The 24,151-nt window shown below is 39.2% G+C and overlaps 1 protein-coding gene across 3 annotated transcripts in view; it reads left to right on the top strand.

Annotated features, from left to right (window-relative positions):
• Positions 1–255: 255 nt before the first annotated feature.
• Positions 256–24,151, top strand: part of elavl2 (ELAV like neuron-specific RNA binding protein 2) — a 31,453-nt gene continuing 7,557 nt past the window's right edge. The window contains exons 1-4 of one of the 3 annotated variants that reach the window (XM_082528164.1): positions 256–419; positions 14,157–14,247; positions 15,298–15,538; positions 22,379–22,482. In XM_082528164.1, coding sequence (XP_082384290.1) covers positions 14,176–14,247; positions 15,298–15,538; positions 22,379–22,482 — 417 coding nt within the window. In that variant the 5' untranslated portion in view covers positions 256–419; positions 14,157–14,175. Of the gene's footprint in view, positions 420–14,156; positions 14,248–15,294; positions 15,539–22,378; positions 22,483–24,151 lie in introns of all 3 variants that reach the window. The other 2 variants (XM_082528163.1, XM_082528165.1) reach the window with 2 other exon arrangements.

Consider the following 24,151-nt stretch of genomic DNA (forward strand, 5'->3'; position numbering starts at 1 on the left):
AATGGAGATGCTGAAAACTTAAAATATATATAAAATGTTTATGTTCACGTCATCGCTGGAAAAGGCTATCTGTTAAAATTAGCTGATTACCCTACAAAGAACCCTAGTGGCACAATGTTGTTTTTGTTTATTTGGTTTTATTTTATTTTGGAGCTGTCGCTATTTCTTAGTTGTAATTCTCCTCTGTGCTGAGCGCTGTTTAAAGCAGCAGCCTACACCTGCAGCAAATCAATTAATCGTCTATTTCCGGTATAGAGAGGGTGGGTCTGCGCTGATTGGCCAAAAGTCTGATTAGTTTATTTAGGGTGGCTGGGTTCCCGCCACCGCTCTTTATTCTGCTGCGCAAAGACTGTGACCAAGTTTGATGTCTGCAGGTTGTACCGCAATAAATTCCCGCGACGCCGATTCAACACATCAAGGTAAGACAAGTCAAAGTGTTAGCGTGCTTAAAAACAAAGAAATACTAACTGTAAAAAGGGGTCAGAGCTGTTAGCTAGGCCAGACATGCTAGCTGAGCGCCATTAGAAGTAGTTTTGACTTGAGTAAACTTTGCCTCTTGTAACCTAACCTTAAAGCTTCTTAAGTTAGTGGGGTAACCTAATTAGTTTGGTCTACAAAATAAAATTGTGTGACCAAAAAAAAAAAGACGCTCTAAAGCCCCTCCATCACTGGCAGAGGTTGTGTTAGCTAAACCCGCTCGGCTAAACCACAATTAGCAGAAAATGGAAGTTTCACCCGGATTAAACGCTCCACCTCTAACCGCTTTCTTTCGTAGCGTAATCTGTAAGTAGTCACGGTCTTTAATTGGATGAGCTGGGTTTCAGCACCGCCACAGGTGTCACAAATTAACCTAACATCACTGGGTTGCGTTCACTTGTTCCCGGTGAGATGGCTTCACTTCACTGTAGAAATGCTTTACTAACAGGAATTTAAGTTCAGTTGGTTTTAACAGTGGCCTTTGCCTATAAACACACAAAGCCTAAAAACGTAACCCCCGTCACCCATTGTTTTTGGGATTTTTTTCCGTATCTAAGTGACTTATAATAATATAAGTATATTTTTTTTTACACAGGCAAATTGCTAGCTGTAAGGAGTCCTATGTATTTTCAGAGTGATTAAATTATTGCCTGATCTCATTGCTAGTAAACCTTGGATTATTTTTGGGTGATACGCCGGTCAAAGTAAAGAGCCTGGTAATTTTGTCTTTGTAAGCTTGACCTGTTAAGACTTGGAATTGCGGCAAATGCGTTTTCACTCTACTTTGTACGGCCTTGAATATTGATTGAGTGAATCTGTCGAAGCCACAGGCATCGTGGTGAGTAACCTTCAGCTGTGAGGTCACGAAAAGATTACATATCATGGAGTCAGCAGCTAAGAGCCTGACCGGGTAATTTACCAGAAATGCAGGACATCTGTGGCTAGGGGAATAGTCAAAAGGAAAGTGACATCTTGAAGCTTTCAGTTTGTTTTTTGTTTTTTTTGTTTTCCTTTTTAAAATTTTTTATTTTATTTTATAAAAAGGAGGTCCTTAGTGATTATTAAACCTTATATGCGATTAACAGATGAAAAATCAGTTGTCTATGCTGCTTTTTGTCTGGGCATCCGAATAAATGCAGTACTACAAAATAATGAAACGCTGTGGGGGGGAATTCATAATTTCTCTAACAGAAATGCTTCTCCCCAATCATGCTGCGTTTTATTTTGTTCTTAGTTGTACTGGCTGTAAGAACACTGTTCGCTGCACAGTGATTGCACTTAATTTTTCTGATATCAGTGGTGTTGAACACCGCTCAGGGGATATTAATTCAGATGAAGTGTCACGGCAGATCTAATCATAGGTATGTAAAAGATAGCTGCTGCTTTTAGGCATTTTTCCCCTTCCTCTCTGTTCGTGCAACGTCCACAGCTTCAGCAGCCTTCCTGAGGACAAGAGATAAGAGCGGTTGTCTTTATGTATTATTGAGCCCCCACGTCTGCCTTTCTAAATAAAGGCTGCTGACAGAGTGACTAAAATGCAGGACAGTGAGTGAACTTCCAAAGGCCACATATCACTGTGCTCTGCACGGCGATGTGTGCTGCTGTCAGAACTGGGTTAGTATACAGCGTGTAGCTTTGAGGAGAAAAGCAATTTTGCCCTCTTTGTCCTCCTTAAATGTCCGTCCCATCCCCCTTCCATGACTTCGTTGCCTAACGCCCCCCCATTACAACCCCCCTTGCTGCTGAGACAGGCTAAGGCTCTGTGGCTTTTGCACTTACTGTGTGTTGGCCACAGGGTGGCCCTCCCCAGTATGTGCAGTTCATTACTGGAGATCAGCAATGCATTGTCCTTGAACCCTGTTACTGCTTTGTCAGGCCTGGATACAGTAGGTGGGGTTTTTGTGTGTGTTGAGTGCTTTATGTAATTTAACTGTATTGTCTGCAGGCCTGTTTCTGGTGGTGGAAATATGCCTGGTTTTGTTAGACGTGTGATTTGGATATTGGTGAACTGGATTCATGAAGGATTTTTTTGTTTAATTAAAGTGTTTTGTTTTTTTACTCTTAGTGGTTTTAAGTACCGACTTGGATTTCAGCAGTCTCACTAGTATGTGTGTGGTTTTTCTTTAATTTACAAGTATCATGGTGGATTATTCTTGGAGCACAGGAACAGTTTTTCCTTAATAATGACTTGCACACTTTAAAATATAATGGCAGATAGTCCTATTATAGTACTGTATATTTTGTTACAGGAGGTTAGACTAATTCCACTCGTTCAACAATTATAAAATTGTCAAACTAAATTAAAGAGTCAAATGGTAATCTGTACCTTGTATAAATGTTTTATTGTACTGCTTTTATTGTACGGCTGCACGTCAGCTATCTTTTTTTTTTCTAATTTCATACCTAAAGATAGTAATAACAGACTGGCAAATATAAAGAATCATAAGCATCGACATATTGATGTTTGTACTCTAGCTCCCAAGCAGCACAGAGCATGAAATATAAAAATGCCTCTGGTTAGGATTTCTGAATAAGTCAATACTGATGAACATGTGTTGCAGTCTCTTGAGCAATATGAACCCAACTGAATTTTATTTCAGCCAAATTCTGCATTTTTCAAATAACGTTTTCTTCTGAGATTGCAGGATTATTGACTTTTTCCAAAAGTGTTGGTGAGAAATTGTGCGCTTGTAATCTTGGAGGCACACTGCCAATTATAACTCAGTTGCGTCACATTTCAGTATTACTGTGACATGCTCTGGCTGGCATGGGGAAAATGCTGCATAAATACCCTTTTCTCAACCTTAGGACAATCATTACAGAAGTAATAAAAGTTCACCTATAAAGATGCTTCCCCTCCTTATCCTTAAGTTAAACTGCATTGAAAGCTGGTTTGCCAGTAAGAACACACACAGCAAAGACATAATGCAGCACTGCAGTTTTTTGAGATGTGGACTACGGAGCAGGACAAGAGGCTGGAGTGATCATGTTGGGCTGTGAGGTGACAGTGTTAATTTATCAGCAAAATTGATTGGATTTCAAGGAAATAAGTAGACCAGGGGCAATATGTCCAAGTAGTAAAATGCATGTATGTGCTTAATTTGGTAGGTGATGTTTTTGGCTATATTCTTTTTGTCAAGGACCATACAGCCTCTGAGTAACAAACCACATGAATAATGCTGCGCATGTGCAAACAGCTGCTTCACCTAACCCAAAACACACAGAGGTGTGTCTCTGGAGGGAGAGCTGGGACTTAGAAGTCGCTGCATGTTTTATTTATTTATTTATTTTTTAAATATAGATGTATGCTGTTGATTATAAGGGAGAAAGTTGCTAGGTTGGCATTGGTGAGGTGAACTGAGACGTGAGGATTACTGCTGCGAGTGAGAGGGATGTCAAACACCCAAGCTGAGATGCAGCGTACAGTATTCCCACATAAGAAAACAAATTACTTGATTTTTATTTTTTTCCAGGTCATCTAATACCTAACCAATAAATAAAAATAGTTGAATAAAACATCTACATTTTCTCATCCAGGTACAAGTAGACTAACCTTTTCCTTTTCTCCAGCATTTTCTTTTATAGCCTTATCCTTTGTACTTCTGGTGTGTGGGTAGACTAGTCTCATCTATGTTTTCAGCTGTGATATTTTGAACCGTTACTTGTGTGCTTTTAGTTTTCAAGGACAGGTTGTGCATGTCAGTGTGTGCACTCTGGAGTTCTTTACTCTGCAGCTTGTCACGCATACTTGGTCAATTTAATCCTCTGTGGAGTTGGTAGCAGAGATTCGTGCCTCCTCATTTTAAGTGCTCAGTGTCACATCAGTACATGCCGATCTAAATGTTGGCTTCATGTTCAAGTTGAAGAAATTCTATGGTCAGCCAGATCTGTACTAAACTGCCTCTTGTCAAAATCACGAGGGTTTATTCGGCTTGTTTTTCCCCAATGAATGTTTTCTCATAGCAGTCTTATTGTATTTGATGTAGTATTTAATGACTGAGATTAAAACTTTGCTAATTTTAGGAAGTTTAATTAATTAAGAGGTTTAATTAAAGAAAAAACACTGGTAAATGTTAAGATTCTTGTTTATGCAGTGAACAAAATGTAGTATGTTCAGTAGTGGCCATTTAAAGTGTAGGTCCTCTCAAAAGCCTGGATATCTTCAAGTTTCCGTTATGACTTGTGTGTGTGATTAATTTAAATTTAGAACTGAAAGCTGTGGTGTTCTTCAGTAGTCTGTCAAGAAAAATCCTACCAAAAATATCAAAATGTAGAGCAGGGCGATATGACCAAAAATATTTATCACGATATATATTTGACAATTTGCGATAACGATATAACTGATGATATAATTGACACGAGACAAAACACTGGCGGTGCGGCTTCGTAGCTTAGCAAAGTCGCACTGAAACATTTAACAGATTTTCGAGCGCCGTGTACCACATAAAATTGTTTCGAGGTCAGTAAACACAACCAGAATTCATACATAAGGCACACGGGATTATAAGGGGCACTGTTGATTTTCAGAAAAATCAAAGGATTGATTTTAAGTGTGCCGTATTTTCCAAAAAACACGGTAATAACGACGGCCCGCTAGCATGCGCTACCAAAAATAGTGCTTTGTTGTGTATCTGACGGATGAAAGCTAAACCAGTTCCACACCACTGAAGTTGCAGCATTTATACAAACCAATTCTGGTTCATCCGTTTCATTCAACGATCCACTTTTGCTCTTCTCATTCTGCGTCGCCGCCATGTGCGTATGTAAACAAAGGCACTGCGCATGCGCGTTTTACCCATATTCTATCGCGATATTTCATTTTCCTATCGTTGCCCAACATTACACCTGTATTATCGTGAACGGTATGATATAGCCCAGCCCTATCAAAATGGTCTTCTTGTAAGGAACAATCTGTTGAATAAAAATTTGGAAAATGGAGGTATAAAAGCTTCACACATATTTCACGAATGTTGCTAACAGCACTTTGCTAATTGTCTGAACTTCACTCCCCAAAAATTTGCTGTGATGTAAAATGGAAACCTGACAGAAAATTGTGATATTGGATCCTAGGAGTGTACAAACTAGAGATGGACCGATCCGATATTATGTATCGGTATCGGTCCGATACTGACCTAAATTACTGGATCGGATATCGGAGAAAAATAAAAAATTTAATCCGATCCATTAAATATCACGAAAGCATCTCACAAAACTTGCAACACGCCGTAACTCACCTCAGAACGTTAGCACTCGGAGCAGTATGCATCACGTGATAGAGCGGCTGTGGCATGCGGGACCTGTCGGTGGTCTGGATAGCATGTGGAGCTTCGCTAGCAACCCGGCATTTCATCTCCGACAAAGTTATCCCGAGAGAAGTAAAGCAAGTGTGTAAGTCCATCTCTGAATGTTTGTAAAGCATTCCTGCGTTAAGCTTAACAAACGACTGCCTCTTCTTGCTGCTACTTCAATCATGAAACTGCTTAACGATCAGCTGATCGGCTTTTCTGTCGCGAGTCCGTCTCTCTGGTTTGCTTTTGGCCCACTTTGCACCAGAAAGAGGAAACCAGCGGCTGAACAACAGCAGAACGTTTAAGCTTGATAATCTGTTGTTAGAATTTATTTAATCTTACTTTCTACACCAGGATCTTTTTCTACGTAGCTGACGGCTGGTAACTGTGCAGGGGCGGATCTAGCAAAGTTTAGCCAGGGGGGCCGATAGGGCATTAACAGGGAAAAGGGGGCACAAAGACATACTTTTCTTTCTTATTCTCATTTAAAATGTCTAGCTTTTAATAAATAATTATCTGACACCCAAAGTTTTAATTTGATGCAAAATGAATAGAAGTCCATTACTGTATATAGTAACTATTAAGTCTAATATATATACCCTAGTAAGCTATAGTACATTTTCCTTTGGGAAGGTACCATCTGTGCAGTCTGCAATTCTGTTGAAGAAAGATGTTGAATCTATTTAATATTTCTTGAAAAATAATTGATTTCTGTGCATTTTTTTTCACACTGCATCAAATTAAGGTTGATTACGGCGATTAAGCATCATGAGGTGGAGCGTGAGGGGTGGTTCCCTATTTTTTATTTATTTATTTTTGTTGTTGCTGGGAGTTGGAACCCTATTAGTTAGGTTGCTTAATATTTATGCTAAGTACTCTTTAAAATACCAGAATAGGGAGGATGGTGTAGGTTTAAGTTTATTAGATTGATCAGTATTGCTGAAATATGAAATATTTTTTTTTGCATACAGGTATAACAGAATAGCTTTAGTGTAGTTGTTGTTTTAAACTTGAGTATGAACTTATACAAAATGCAGCAAGATATTTAAAAAACAGTTTTGTTGATTAAAAAACACTATATCGGATTCATATCGGTATCGGCAGATATCCAAATTTATGATATCGGTATCGGACATAAAAAAGTGGTATCGTGCCATCTCTAGTACAAACGCTTTTCTTTATAAATTTACATCTGTCCATCTTCTTGGGTTTACTCAATTTAAGGTTATGGGAGGGCTGGAGCCCATTCTCAGCTGCTATAGCACAAAAGGCGAGGTACATCCTCGACAGTTTGACGCAGCGCTAGCATGGCGTACCTTGCCTTCTTCCCACAGTCCAAAGACACACAGCTACTTGTGTTAGGTTATTTAACGATTTTAAATTATCAATAGGTGTCAATTGGTTTTAAGATGCAGGTATAACTTCTGTTGTACCCATTGGGGTGAGGTGGGTGGGATGTGAGGATGGGTGTGAGGATGTCCTCCACCCTTTAAAGCTGCAGTAAAGAGGGGAAATGCTGAGATTGATTCAATAGTAGTTGATTTTTTCAGCTGTATCTCAGTGGAATTTGATCAGCTGTGAAATCTTGCTGCTGAACACCCACTCAGTCACTTTTCTATGTAATTAATTAGCACAATCAGTGAGCTGCTAAAACAGAGCCAGCACTACCAGCTTCAGAGGTTATAGAATGACAAATGGCTTAGAAACAAAAGTTTACTACCTCAGGTAACTCCCTGCATCTTTGTGACAACATTTTGAAAGCCCCTGTACTTTCTACAAGGGATCGAATGACTGCTAAATTCTGGGTTGATACTGATGCTTACAACAGTTTGGCCCATGGATGACACTGATGTTTGAGTTTATTTTATTCATCATTGTCAGGGAAAATGAAGCAAAATCACTTTTCATGAAATTAACAGCTTTAAACTGTTTTAGCTCTTCTGTTTAGCCACTTTAAACGCGATCAGTCAGTAAATGTGACTTTTGTCCAAAAGTTAATGGTGGTCAACAAAGCAAGTCTTGCCAGTATTATCCTACTTTTTACATTGTGCCATAGTGACGCTAGTAAAAAAGCACTCACAGTATTTGAATTGGAAATCTGTATTTTTCTCATAGCAGTGCTGTGCGCAGAGCCTTTTTTTCCCCCTTGCGAGAAGGCTGTGGGATCTGAAAGTCCCACTAACTAAACACGCTACACTTTAATGAGTCCTAAAAGGCAGCCTGCTCAGTGGGGTAAAATTGTGGAGGTGAATGGGTTTAGCTTAGCAATGATGGGAAAACAAAAAAGAACCTTGTGGTCTTTATCTGGGCCTGGTTTCTGACGAAAATTGTGAGGCAAAGCCTCTAGGGGAACAAGATGCTCTGCTCTAAGAGGAAGCTGCTGGCTGGCTGCACACAGTGAAAGCCTTGACTGAAATTTTTGGGGAGCGGCATCTTGCCAGGCTTCGTGTTCCAAGTGTTTATCTAATGAAATATTTCTGCCTTGTGGCAGTATCTCAAGTGGGACAGTAGCCAGTGTTTGTGCATTGTACTTAGAATAAAAGGTGAAACATAAAATGAGATTGAAGTAAGTCAATTTCTTTAACAACAATATGTTCTCCTGTGGGCCTGTTTTTCTGTTACTGTGCGTGTGGGGAGCCAGTTTGTAGAGCAGCTAACTAAATTACAAATGCAATTTTTGGTAAATTAAATTAAAGGGCACAAGGATGCTTGTGTGCCCTTTGTCACGTTAACAAAACGGCAAAAGTTTTGCAGTTCCCAACTGGTTTCACTTTTGACAATAACAAAAACAGAACCTTTTAGTCATTGGTTCTTAAGCTGCCGTTGTTCTACAGTAGACAAGTGGAAAAATATTATTTTAGGTGAACACTAATGAAGAGCAGGTAAGCAATAGGTAGCGCTGTATACACTGGCCTGCAGTTTGACTACCTGCAGTGTTTGGCCCTGAAACCTGCCAAGTCCCCACAGTACTGCACACAATGCTAATGCTGTCACTATTTTGTGTATCAATGTTTTACATATCTTTAGTAACACAATAACAGGTTAAAAGGGATTTTAATGATGCAAAAATAGTTTAGATCTCCGGCTAATCAGACTTCCTATTTGAGCGAATGTATAATTATTGAAAATCAGGTATGTGAGTAAGAGTAAAACTTGGACAATAACATCATGATGCAGAATTATTTTTGCTTCATTAAATGAATGATGATTTGAATCCCTCATGTCAATGACCATTGTGTTTTTGTTTTTTTTAATAAATACGCCCATGTTAAAAATGAGCCGCAGTATGAATAGTACTCTAAAATCTCAGTTTAAGTTGATGTTGTGATGCTCCTAACTCCATCGGAGTGCATTATGTCATATCAGCTCATGCTGCAGAATAACGTGCACACCTGGATGTTAACAAGTAGCAGCTGATTTTGTGCAACAGAACAAAATATAATTTGTAGTAAGCTGTTGTTGTTATTATTGTTATTGTGGGCTCCTTCATAACGCTAATGCAAAAACCACTAATAGGCCACTGTAACCATCTGCAGGTTCCTGGGTTTTGCATCTCTGCCACCATTTTTGGGCTCATTTGGTTCAGCAGCTTCTCTTTTAGTAAAATAACTGTTGTACAGCATTCATTAAATTTACCTCCCACATCATCCCCTCTGTTTCAGTCACAATAGTAGTTTCAGTAACTCTGCCAACTAGCATTTTGGAGGTATAATTACAGAGTGATGCGCAAAGTGTTAAAATAGGACATGCTGAATTCCATTTATGATTAAGAGTTTATTAGAACAAAACTAGTAGAGCTCATCAGGAAAGTCGGCACAGCAAACGACACAGGCTGAGAATCCTGGCTGAAAAACAGCTAAGCATCCTGGCTGAAAAACAGCTAAGCATCCTGGCTGAAAAACAGCTAAGCAATGACGCAGTCGATTACTGGTCGTCTTTAACAAAATCTTCAGTGTTTCTCTGTATTATTTAGGGTCCTTAGAACTGTTGTTTAAACTGAATTTAAACTTTGACTGCAAATGTATATCTCAAAGCTTTAAAAAAATAATTTATTGATCAATATTTGATGATTAAACTGTAAATAAACTTTACACTCATCCAGCAAACCCCTCTCCCTTCTGTGAGGGGCGGTGCCTCTGCTCAGTGCAGTCTCACCCTCTGGGAGAGGTTGGATCTGCACAGTCAGCCAGTGAAATTCGCCACCTTAGTCATCCTGGTGACTTCTATATTTGACCCTGTGTGCTCTGTGATCAATTAACAGTTTGTGAACCTCAGAAGTTTAATCATTTACGAATGTGCTGGAAGTGAGTTTATACATTTGCATCATTGCTGAAGCGCAATAATTAAAACATTCAAGGTAAAAAATTAATGGGAAATATTCTGAGATGGATAACTGGAATGTGCTTTTTGCATGTCAGTCTTAGTTTTGAAACTTTGTGGAGATTAAAAAAAAATCATCATGGACTCTAACTTGGTTTTTCACATGCTGTGCCTGAAATATGCAGTGTCCACAAGAGCAAGCGAAGTTAACCTGTGACGTCTCCGGCAGTAGTTATTATTCATGAAATAAAGTGAAGGCTGATGCCTTTAGTCATGGTTTGGGGTTTCCTCCAGTGTATTGTAAGCTTGCCTGAGTAACCTTAAGCATTGGGGAATAATTTCGTTTTAGACTTACTGCACTCCAGTAAGCTAATGATGTTGGGCTTATTGTCACCTTGACTGTTTTTTAACTTATAAAAACACCTTATATGTAGCGATAAAATAAATAAAAATAAATCATTAACCGGTCCCTTTAATTATCAAACTCTAAAACACAAATCTGCAAAGAGATTTGCAATGGGGTGCATCTTTGTTGGAAACCATATGGCCTATTGTGCACTTCAAAATCACACTGTATAAATGAGTCTCCTCGGCCTTCGGTTCATCGTCTGTCACGGTCTGCTGAGGTTTTTCTCCTAAGTGAAATGCATCTGTGGTAATGGGTCATGTTGGTAAAAGCAATTTGCTGTGTTTTCTATTTTTGCTTGGGTTACGCAGCGAGTGGTTTCGACCTTGGTTTTGGGACATGCCAGCAAATCAAATGACTCATTTATTTGCACTTGTGCAATGCAACGTTAAAATCAACATGAATGCACAAATGTCTTGGCCAAGCTAAAAGCGGTGTTGAACTGAGTGTGTAACTTTCAGTTTAAGATATTAAATCTTTATCATCATCCTCACAAGTCTCTCTAAAAGAGATTTTGCGTTTGTTTAGTGGAGTATAATTGATAATATTTTTTTTTTGATAATAAAAATTGATACCCGTTAAGTTAATCACCCAAAATGTTAGACAGTTTTTTTTCTTTTGTCCAGCCTGTGGCATAAAATTGAAATATAAACATTTGATGCAGAAATGACAACATCTAATGACAGAGTTATCACTGGCCTGAAGACAGAAAAAGCCAGTCACTGTGCGTGGTTATGAAACTGCAAGTGAGGCTGCGACTGCATTGTATTCATTTGCTCTGAGTAAACTGTGCATCACACGATTTTACACATGGATTATGATCTGCCAAATATCTGGAAACAATGGGATGAGCATATTGTGCGTGACACAGGATCATTTTAAATTCAGCTGGTAATGCCCCGTTCTGAGGAGGTGCTCACAGACTTCACTGCTCGAGCACAGCTGACTGTTGTCTAGATTTTACTGTCTTGTCATTCTGACTTTAGTTAGCTGGTAGCAAAGTAATTGCCCAACAACTGAGGGAAAGCAACTGCCTGAAAGTCAAATTAACATGTAGCCGACATATTCAAAGGTCAGGTTGATTTGTATCCTGAATATTGTCACTATAGAAGATCTCTGCTCTGTACACGAAGAGACACAGCGATATACTTAAAACCCCCATAAATAACACTGTCCATGAACATTGTCATTTTTAGTCAAGCAGTCGCACTAATAACACATTCACAGTACACCTCCAGGTTTTCACACTTGGATAGACTGAGGTCATAATTATTTTCTAATTGAGAGTCCACAGCAGTTCTACAGCTGTTTGATGTGACTGACATTGGGCTGTTGCTGCAATTTGTCCATGTGTATTTGTGTACATAATCAGTGTTGTGTATGTATTTTTTTTTTGTTCTTCCTTTGTTTTGCCTCTTTAGACCCATGTAAGACCTTCCTCTGGTAATAAATCTAGAGACTTGATGGACACACTAACCTCCTTTAAAGAATCTAATTCTCAAAGATCTCAGTGTAAAGTTACTGCCAGGAGGCTTCATGTACAAGCTGTAAATGCTGAACATCTAATACCTGAGACTGCTTTTAGGGTCCCCTCAAATCAGAACCACTGTTTGAGTTGGATTCAGACGATGGACTGAATAGTCTTTCAATTTAGAAAAAAATAAAATTGAATGTAGGAAAATACTGATCTGTCCACCACTTAAGTTTCATGTAGTTTATTCCATGTTTGTTGCTGAATGGTGCACTAGTTCATGCTTACACCGGTTTAAAAAAATAAAAAGTTTGTTTACTATAATCTAGCTCATTAGCTGGTAGGATAATTAATAATATTCAGACCATTTCTACATCAGAAGATGCTGTAATAACCAGACCTTCAAAGTCATTTAGGGCAGTGAACAACAATACACATCATTTGGACAGGTGTTGCATTGTTGCATGGGTATTCTGTCTCTTGTGCAAATAGAAGTACATTGTGGATGATATAAACCCTTCCTAACTACTACTCTTAAACGAATATTTAATTTCCCCCTCCATCATCTCGGCACCCTGTGCATATACCAAACTCTTGTGACACTGATGGATGGCTATCTACATATCAGAAAACCAGAGCAGAAAGGACTAAAGGAGCTGTAATTATAAGCCATAAGCAGTTTTATAGGGTGAATCATCACCTTATTCTACTTCAACACTGATCATGTGACACAGCTATTCCCTTCAGCTCAGTGTCGTGGCAGTGTTGAGGCAAAAAGAAACATTAAAGATGCCAATAGTTCTTAAAAGCAGCTGTTTACATGAATAATATGCATTTTATTATAAAAGGACACATGAAAAAGTAAGATTTAATATATTAACTTTACTACAAAATTTGGACATTAAATTGTAGACTGAGTTCATGCTTAGAAGTATGGTGAAACACTAATGGCATATTGACGTGTGGCTTCACAAGCTCGCCACTAAGAAATTGGATTAGTTTGTACCTGTCCATGTGACAATCGCAGCACTATTTTCATTTCATGAGTGGAGAAAATCAATTGGCATGAGAATGCTCGCAGGCCGATTTTCATTTGATGCAACAAACAAATTCACGAATGAGGAGCTGTCATCTGTTACGTTTACTTAATGTTTTTCAAAATTAGCCAAAAGAATCTGTTGTCTCCAACTTTAATTTCACAATATTTTACCATATTATACACAACATGGAAAAATGTCCTTATGCAGCTTTGTGGCCTGTAAAGTTATCAGAGGTGGCCCCGCTGTAAATGTGTGATCTTTGATGCTAACAGAGGTATTTTTAATGGTGTGAATTAAACTAAAGTCAGTTTACACTGCTATAAATGTCTTGTTGGATTGTTGTATTATGCACATTATTATTGGAGCTTTTGTTTGTGTCTAAATATTGTGTGTGTGTGTGTGTGTGTGTGTGTGTGTGTGTGTGTGTGTGTGTGTGTGTGTATATAGGAATGTAGACATGGGTCACATGGCCACATGTGTTGCTGATATTTGGCATACTGCGTCTTGATGGACTTTAAAATGTAACTTCTGTGGCTTGGATTGTTTTTGCCTCATTTGTCTTTAATTTTTAGTTGTGTCTTTGCCGCACTGTTAGTCAGTCTTTTGAATGCACTACTACGCATTTGGGCTCTGCATGTCACCTTGATGAACTACTTTTTAAGAACAGGTATGTTAAGACAAAGTAAACATGTAGATTATTTCACCCTGGATGTTTCCACTTTTATTACTTATGTGCGCCTGGAGTTTTTAAAAAAAAATGCAGGAATGTGTTGGCTTAGCAGTCTTAGACAAATTAACTTGTGCTTTGCGGTCTTGGTGAGCATCTTTGTATAGCGCACTCATCCATTATACAAATTCCCATTCCTCATGCTTATTGTCCCCGTTGTGGCCAGGTTGCTCTGTAGACTGAACACTCTACACTTCTCGGTTTTGCTTTTCTCTCCTTACTGTAGATGAATTGTGACCAAGTGAAACATTGCCTTTTGCTTCTTCTTGGTTTTCACCAATCTGCATGGACAGCTAGTTCGAAAAAAGGGGAGGGAGAAAAATGGCCTCCTTTTTACCCCCCCAAACGCTGACATGTGATCATCTCTGACTGTTGCTTTTGTTGTTGTTGATCTAACATGAAGTACTTTTTGTGTCCACATTTTCAGACGGCAACTCCAAACTAACATGGCAGTCAGACTGTGCGATGTGGCTTCTCTGCTTAGAAGTGGTTCGTGGGCGCCTGAGCCTTGGACTGGGGTCTGTGGCACTTTTATTTTTATTTTTGGAAATTATTTGTCCAGAAGGGCTCTTTGTCTCAGTGCTCAGGCCATACCAATGATAGTTCTTGTATTATAACATTGAATCTAAATCAATTTACGTATTAAATGTAGGCACCTTTTTGCAGTTTGTATGAAAAGCTCCCATGTTTAATGTCTCACTGTATTGGTATGGTCTAAAACTCTCTACTGCCCCTGTCTACTCTGTATTTAACTTATAGCATCACTGCTTTTAAAATTATAGCCTTGTACTCTGTGTGACGATAATTTAAAGTGAGAATAATAGTGGTGTGACTACATCGCTCTGCTTTCTGGTGAATCTGTTAATTAAGGATGACTCTTCATACATTAACGTGCTGCTGGTTGCCTTAACTGATTACGCATCGTTTCGGCCTGTTCCCCGATGCTAGCGTACTGATGGCTGCAGGTTTTGGGCTTCTGTAGGCTTGGCATTTTCTAATTTTGGTGAATGAAATGTTGCTACTGCAGTAGGAAGTTTAAAATCCTGGAAAGATAATTTTTAATATTCTCACCTCAGTTGTTGTGCATATGGCAGATTAATAGATTGCCTTATTGCACAGGGCGTCTCCTGTTTTCTCATAAAAGCAACAATAACAAATATCAGAGTAATTAAACAAATATGGAGGGGTCCAATCTCAACTTCCAGTATTTTTGGTGGTTATATTGCTAAAATCTAACATTTGTCCTCATACCTGAGCTAAAGTTAAATTGACATGATTAAAACCTGTACTCAGTTTCTTCTGTGGTGGCAAACTCTTGACATTGACAGCTTGCAGTGTGGGGTTTCTTTATTTTATTTTTGTTGGGTTAATTACCTGTAATGCTGTGCTGCATTAAATGATTACCACTGTTTTTTTCTTTAATCTTTAAATTTCACCAGTGGTTGTTATTCCACTGAAACAGTGTTTACTGTGTGAAGAGCGTCCTTTTTTAACTGCTGGTTTTATGATGCTTTTTGTTTCATTTGCATTTAGTTTTGATTTTTTTTTTCTTTCTGTCTCTTTAGCAGGTAATTGCTGCCATGGAAACACAGCTATCCAATGGGCCCACTTGCAACAACACAAGCAACGGTCCTTCAGCTATCACAAACAACTGCTCTTCACCTGTAGAGTCAGGGAGCGTAGAGGACAGTAAAACTAACTTGATAGTCAACTATCTGCCTCAGAACATGACCCAGGAGGAACTGAAGAGTTTGTTTGGGAGCATCGGAGAAATTGAGTCCTGTAAACTAGTTCGAGACAAAATCACAGGTAACAACTGTTTGCATTGCTTACGCTGGTTAATGATTGCAGAACCACCTATGTGTGCATTATTATTTTGTTGTTTTTTTGCATTGGTGCATTTTTTCGATTTAGACTATTTAGATTTTCTTTTCAGGTTAATATAGATTTTGAACAAATGGTCGGCCTGTTTGTGCCGTAGGCTTTTGTGTTGCATGCACAGTGAGTTTTTCCCCTTCTTTTTAAAATAGACACCAACAAAGAAAGACCTTAATTCTGAAAATCATTGAGCATACATACTGTTTGATTATACAGTCGGCAAAAAGGGAACATTTGAGCAATATTAACATTCATTTTTGAATCCGGTGCTCAAAGGGTTGTTTTTTTGCGTTCCACTGACAGTTGTGTCATTTAAAAAAATTGCACAGTGTCATTAAAGATTTTCAACCTCGCTGTCATTCATCGAGGCCTGAAGTACAGTTAAAGTGTTCCTGTAACTGCTTTGATGTGTTGGTTTCTACTAGAGCCAGTAGGGAAATGGCATTTTCAGAAAACTCCCTGTGGGAACATCCTGTTCAGTGTACAGTATTTGGGTAGGTGGGCAATTTGCAAATGATTTCAGGTTTTTAATGGGAGGAATGCAGCTGGCAGAGACACAGTGACACGGTCTATGTGACATGAGCAGCTAGATAATGGTCGAGGCTGCAGGATTCTCACTACTAGCTGTTTGTGGTTAAGGTTATGGAGACCTTTCAGCCTGTCTCTCTGCCTGAGATGAAAATCCATTTGTTTTGTTTGCATTTTCTTCTGAATCAACAGTCAGCGGAGAGAGCGAGCAGAGCTTTTCCTTGAAATGATGCTTGAGGCTGAGAGAGGGGTGGCTGAGGGATGCAGTGACTTTAGATCCTGTGACTCTGACCTACATTAAATTAACATGTCAACTGTACACCCACCCACTTTGAAATATTCATGTTAATATTTCAGTTCCTGTGTATACCTGATCATTATTCACAGGTCTGTCTTTGCAGGGTTGCTACTATTCCCAAAAGTTACTGCTTCATTTTTAAAAATGCTGTTAAATCCTCAAACTATGTCGAGCTAAATTGTCTCTCGCTGCCTCCAACTACACCAGCTGCATTCTCTTATGCTTTCTCTAAAAAGCATTTCTGTTATAGCTGTATTTGTAGAGCTGATTCTTTGGACTGCCACAACAGATGTTTAAATCAGAGAGGTTATATTTCATTGGTGTAAACAAATGATAGCAAAGAGTAGACCACAAACCCAGGATGGTACTTGTGGGCATAGAAGACGGAGGGGGGGGGGGTCTTATTATTTATTTATTGAATTTAAACTATTTACATGCAGTGATGATGAAAAATTATTAGTCTTGCCTGGGATAAATGCCCTCGTGTAGCCATGCATAAAATAAATGTATTTAATAATGTGTGAAATGGGTTGCGTTGACTTGACAAGTGATCCCTGTTTAAAATCAGTGTACAGCACAGCCTACTTGGGTGATTGAACATAAACAACGTTTGATAGGTTGCATATTTAGGCGAGCTAGTGTGAACGCAACACTCAAACTAATTTTCCGAGCGAGGCACTAAATGAAACGTGTTGTTTGAAATCAGCCTGCCCCTGTGTGAAAACGATTTAAGTACTACGAGGTCCTGATTCATGCATGCCGCAGCTGAAATGTAGGCTTTGATTCAGGAAACGATAGAAGCGCTCTGTGGACGAGTTTTGTTTTGGGTGACAAGACATGAACCTGTATGTTGCCTCGTCTTTTCTTTTAGTATGGGTAATTTTCACTTCAAACAAGACGTAAATAGACGTTAGTCTTGATCCAGGTGCTTTGAGCTTGATGATTTGCGCTCTTAAATGTTGGTTTTATATCTTTTCCACTAGATTGTTTTGTGTGTGTGTGTGTGTGTGTGTGTGTGTGTGTGTGTGTGTGTGTAATATTTTGTACAAATAGACGTTCTGTGTCCATTAAGTACACTGAATCCTTGCATATAGTTTGAATTTTGACGTTAAAAGATAACAGAACTTGATTTCTCTGAACAGACTAAAGTGCCTCTTCCAAACTTTTGACATGCTTATTAGACTCTGTTCAAAGAAGTCTTGCCATTAGCTAATGCTGTGGTTTTTAAATATGGTCAGTTTACCTTTAAAACACTAATTAGCACAGCCTTTTCAGGTAGCTGTAATTAAACAATTAAAACCCTTGCTTGATCCAGCTAACTATAGACTGATCTCCAGCCTTGCTTCATTTTTAAACACGTAAAACAGCTGAGTGATCATCTGCAGAGCAATGATTTCGAGTCAGAGTGCAAAGCAGCACAGATGGATGATTGTCTGATGGTGTTCTAGTCTTTGTCCTCCTTCGACCTCAGTGTAATATTCAGTACAGTTCACAACATTTACTACAGAGATTTAAAAACATGTTATTAAAGGAAATGTGTTGCACCGGCTTGAGTTGTATTTATGGATTTAGGTTGCTGAGGGAGTTCAACACGGTACTGTGCCGGGACAGGACTTTTTTACATGTTTACCAATATAACCTGAAGTTAGGACTGCTCGATTATGGCAAAAATGATAATCACGATTATTTTCACTGAAATTGAGATCACGATTATTTGACGATATTTATTTAACCCTTTAAGACCTAAATGGTAAATGGCCTGTATTTATATAGCGCTTTACTAGTCCCTAAGGACCCCAAAGCGCTTTACATATCCAGTCATCCACCCATTCACACACACATTCACACACTGGTGATGGCAAGCTACATTGTAGCCACAGCCACCCTGGGGCGCACTGACAGAGGCGAGGCTGCCTGACACTGGCGCCACCGGGCCCTCTGACCACCACCAGTAGGCAACGGGTACTATAGAACCAAGTCCACCAGAGCTTATATTATTTTTTTTTACATGCTGTAGTGCCATTTGTGGGAGCATTTCAAGTTGCTATACATCAATACAACTGTTATAGCCCATATTTTAATAATATGTATGCATTAAGTCCATAGTAATTACATAAATTGCAAAAAAAGTGCAATAAACTACAAAAAAAATTGAAAATCGCTTTTGTTTTGTTTACATATATTTCTACTTGGAGAAATTTAAGAGGTTTATCCCTCAAAACTTTAAATACAATAAAGTTGCAAAAAATAGTTTACAACAACAGGAAATTTATTTTGAGTGTCTTCATAGTTTTATTTTGGAGATACAGCAATTTTTATATACTGCAGGAAAAACAAAAAACAATCCTATGATGCAAATTTGCAAAGAAAACAGCAGGTGCATCATTTCACTGTGGGAAGTGTTACGAACAGCTGATGGATCGGCAAAGCCTGTTTCTGGAATATTATGTTTTTGTTCCTGCAAGCGCTTTTTATGCAATTTTTGCAAAGCTTTATGTGGAAGGAAACCGTGACCGAGGACAAGCTGATGGCATCAGATGTAAGTACAACTCCTCCGGTTTCATATGCAAAACAAATTATTGCGCTAGCTTACATGGTTCCGGTTCTACAGGGATTTAAAAATAGTTACACAACACGGAGCTTACTGCTCTGACCGGCTTTAAAGGGTTAACAATGACTTTAAAAAAATAATATAAAATAGTGTGCAACACCACTGAAGTTTTTTTTTTTTTTTTTTTTTTACCTCTCTTTTCAACCAACAGCAGTCACTCTCCTCTCTAACTTCTGCTTAGCTTTCCGAGCTTCCCTCGGGTCCTCTTAATCAGCGGTCTCCAACCTTTTTTGCGCCACGGACCGGTTTATGCCCGACAATATTTTCACGGACCGGCCTTTAAGGTGTCGCGGATAAATGAGGGAGGGGCTAATAATCGGCTCAGTCATTTTTAATGATCGTTGAAAGCCCAGATCGTAATCGTGATTAAAATTCGATTAATTGAGCAGCCCTACCTGAAGTAAACACTACATGCATTTAACCATAGCATGTACAGGTGTATCTTGGAGAGATTTATTTTTCTTCTTCTATGGTGGGACTCGACTGAGATGGAAGCACGGTGACTCACTTGTGGTTCTCAGTTTTCCTCAAGTACAATGGGAGGCAGAGCCTGTATATGGAACCAGCTCCCATTTGGATTCAGGAGACACGCTCCCTCTCTCTGCTTTTAAGATTGGGCTTCAAACTTTCCTTTTTCATAAAACTTTCAGTTAAGGATGTTTCATTTGACCCTGAACCATTGCATCCATAGTTAAGCTGCTATAGGTTCAGGCTGCTGGGGGATTTCTCACGATGCACTCAGTGTTTCTCCTTCACCCGCCTCTCTTCACTCCCTCTGCGTTTACATGACACTACTTTGTCTTCCTTCTCCAGTGCTTGTTGTGCTCGTCTCTCTGTGCTGTGTGGTTCTCTCCTCTCCTCTCCTTTCCAATCTCCCTTAAACTGGTTTCTCCAGCTTTTTCACCCTACCATCATCAGGTTTTGGCTCATGGGGAACTTGTTAGGATTCTCACTCTTTAACATTGCAGGGTTTTTACCTTGAAACACAAAGTGTTTTGAGGCGACCGTTGTGATTGTCACTATGAATAAAACTGAGTGACAGTTGCAGCAGGCTCTTTAGTGAATCAGTGCTTAGATGAAGTCTGTTGCTGCAAACTCTAAAAGATCAGTGTGGCTATTTTGTAATTATATTTATTTTTGTTGAAGTAGAAATGCAGCCAGCTGGAGACGGTGAATTCTTGGCTCTCCAGCTGGCAGAAGATGCATGTCAAAGAGCATGCTTAAGGAAGGTAAATTATAGGTAACTGTGTGCATTTGCATAAACAGCCCTGCCTTAAGCAAATTAAAGCTCTGAAAAGGGCATTAATCCCCACTGTTGAGCTCTAGTTTCTATCAATGTACAAGTTAAATTTAATATAGAAGCTGCACTTTTGATTTGAAAATAAGCTTTTAAAGTAGTGCTTTTTACCCCTTTAAGGGAGCTTGAATTGGTGCTTAATAAAATACCCTTAATGTTATTCAGAACCTCGGTTGTTTCTCAGGAATGATTCTCGTTTTCAGCTCTGCATAAAACCGTATCCCCTCCAGACTCTGTTGCTTTTGTCTCTCCCTTGGCCCTTTGGCAATGGATTTAAGCCAGCCTACATCTGTGCGCTGCTGCTACATCAGATGTTGAGTAATCACCAGAGAGAGATGCATGCTTCCTCTTTGCTTTAAATGTTCACGCTTTGGCTGCTGCTGCAGAAAGCAGCTTAGTCTGTGTCATTTTCCTCCCACTATGGATAGCAGTAGGTCTGTACTGGAAGCTGGGTGCAGCTCTCTGAAAGTGCTTCTCAGCATGTCTCTGCTGCTCCTTTAATGACAGCTGAAAGCCAACAAGTTGTTTGTTAAAGGGCCTCTTGTCTTTACAGTGGATGCGATGGATGTTAGACACTCCATAGGAAGGTGTCACAAAAGCTTTGCATGCTCGTATAGAGCGTCTGTAGGGGAACATTGTACAGCAAGCATTTTGCCCTCAGGGCTCAAGTAGATGTTTCATTTCACCAGCTCATTTCAAAGACTTGGCATATTTCTCCTGGCGATAATGTTCCCTGACCTGGAGGTGAAATTAAGTTTATGAACTTGGTGAGTCACTGCTTGTTCTGCTGTGATCAAGCAGTGAGATGGATTAAAAGCCTGTTTAGGTGCAACACAGAAACCCAAAGATCAGGGACATTTATCAGTTGAAAATGCATTTATTATTAAATTGTTATGCTTGATTATATGACTAAATATCTTAATATCATAACAGTAATAATCCTATAACTAACCAGCAGTGGGATTTCAGTCTTTGAACCGTGCAGAGTAGTAAGGAATGGGTTCATACAGCTATTCACTGTAGCGATGCATCAACAAGGACAACTTACTGGTGCAAGAAAGCATCACCAGATAAATGCTGAGATAAATGTGTCCATTCTCATTACAAAATACTTGCATGAATGGGGACAGTCATTTAATATCTAAAATTTAAATTGACAGATTACTTTAAATTCCGCTTATCACCTGTGCAGTGGTGCACAGATGTGACGGTGTCTGTTACAGTATTGTGTACTAGACATGAATGTCTCAATGAGAGCTTTTTTGGGCGGTAGGAAAAAATGTATATATTTTTGGCAGTTTGAAGCATGGAGTGAGTTAATATATCACTGAAAGAATAGAAAGTCTAGTTTTACGTGCATTTAATTAGGGGCACCCGAGAGATGGAGAAAAGTCTATATTGAAGAGAAAAAATCTGCTACTGCAGGAAGAACTTCTGCCGCAATCATTGCTTTAATATAACTAATCAAAGTGCAGGTTAATGGTGTCATGAGCCTCACTGTCAGAGATTTAAATTATTTTTAATTTCCCAAAACTTTCCGATACTATTCAGCTTGTTTATATATGTGCTGCATTAATATGGTGAAACTGCTCGAGATGGTGAACTTGACCGGCAGTGAAATTGCAGAGAAACCCAGGATGTGGGTGGAGGAAATTGAATTGCCTCTGTGCACATAGTGAGTGGGTGTCAATCTATTGTACATTTTAGAGATAAACTGCAGCGGGAGGGGAAGACATTGAGCCTCGGCTACTTCGCTCTGTCGTAGAGGAGTTGGTGTGAAAGCAGAGCAATTGCTTGTCATTTTTAATTTAAAACCTGTTTGTCAAAGAGCGTGTTTAGTTTGTTTACAACCTGTGGTAAATTTCCTGAGATTTGTAGGAAATGGTTTGACCTCTGTGCTGTGCCAGATATGAGATTGTTTGGGGAGGGGGTAAAACCACATTTATGCTAATTCTGCTGATTCTAAAAAGACCTGTTTTTGCACACATTTGTCTTAAATTTCATGTCACATTAATTTTATTTATATTGTGATTGCAGGGCAGAGCCTAGGCTATGGATTTGTGAATTATGTGGACCCAAAGGATGCAGAAAAGGCCATCAATACCTTAAATGGCTTGAGACTTCAGACCAAAACCATCAAGGTAAGACATCATATGTTATCCTTTTTGACAGGTTTGAAAAAATAAATAAAAATGTCTTACCGGTTATGTCTGGCTCTGTAGGTTGGAGTCGAGACATAATGAGGCTGGAGCAGTGTGGGGTGTAAAGGGAGCCTATTGTTAATCTGGGCACAGGCGGCTTTGCTTGGGCCTCTAGTAGAGCAGAACTGTTTCTATGGTTGCATGTGCTGTAGCACTGCTGTATGTCTTTACAGGGAGGTGGCTGCCATTAGCATTCATCAGGCAATGTAGCACTCAATGTGCTGGTGGAGAAACTCATTTGCTTCATATAGTGCTGCAGGATTTGTGGATGGTGGAGTCAGATTATTAGATGTGATACTTTTTTTTTCTTTTTTTTGTGCTGGCCTTACGAGGAGCTAGCCTTCTCATATCAGGCAGAAAGCTATTAGAGAATTTCTGTGGGCAAAAACATATTTTGTAATAGAAAATTGATGTTTGAATAGCACCAAATATGTAAGCTGTACGCTTGATTATTTCTGTTTTTAACACTTCAATATTGTGCAGATGTGGCATGTCATGACAGCGGAAGATGTAGTGTTGTGAGCCATACCGCTTCAATTCCACAAATCGGAGCCCATCTTTCTCATGTCGCTGCCTGTCTCAGTTCATACCCCTGAAAGTAGAACATGGTAACATTGCCTTATGCATCACACATCCGAAACTCTCTAGCTGCCCTGTCAGAAGTGCAAATAAACCCAGTGAAGTGGGGGAATATACTTTGCAAATATTAGCATTAAATAAAGTGTGAAGGTTAGAGTATGGAGGAGGCTGGGCAGGGGGCTTTAGCTTTTACTGTTATCACTCTACTCTTCACCGGTGGTACACGGCAGATTTTGAGGTGTGGTCACTTGACCTTTATTTATTCCCATAAAATGATGGCAGAGGAATAAAGATGAGTGTGACGCTAGGGGGAACACACTCACACACTCTGTTCTTTCTTTGTCTGATTCTCTCAATTCTCTTCCACAAAACCATCCTCCAACACTTCTTATCACATCAGCTCTGAAAATTTCGGCTGCTTTGGTTCCTGCAGATTATCAGACAAATCTCGACATAACCGAAAATGAGATGGTGCATGGAGAAAAATGAATTTGACTGCTGAGGGGTGTAATGATGTATTGATCCACATGACCTGGTAGAGGATTGAGTCTACCTCTTTGCTATTACTTGTCTGGGTTTCTGGATGGATGTTTGTTTGCGCCCCGTATTTATTCTAGCCTGTTGCTGGAGATTTTTCTGATGTAATCTGAATTCAGAGGCAACAAAACCTCTAGAGTAGTTCAGATGAAGGTAAAGAGGCAGCCACGTTGCTGTGTAGAGCGATTTTTAACACTTTGGGGTTTTTTAAAATTTTGTTTTATTTTGAAAGATGAGCTTTCTTGATGGGCCTGACGTTTAAATTGTCAGGGAGTTGAGGGACAAAATGTGACAGGTTAAACTCTTTGTGGACAGGCTGGTTTGTCAGTGTCCAATTAATAATAATAAAAATGTTTTAGTGTTTAGGTTTGCACTGAGGAAGACAGCAGCAGAAACCGGCAATGCACCACCCTAATGTTGCTAAAACCCAGCTGCTAACACTTACATCCTTTATATTAACTAATATGTTACAAACACATCGAGTCACTGCAGT

The sequence above is a fragment of the Aulonocara stuartgranti genome (genome assembly GCF_965226115.1).
Source record: "Aulonocara stuartgranti genome assembly, chromosome: 3".
NCBI classification, from domain to species: Eukaryota; Metazoa; Chordata; class Actinopteri; order Cichliformes; family Cichlidae; genus Aulonocara; species Aulonocara stuartgranti.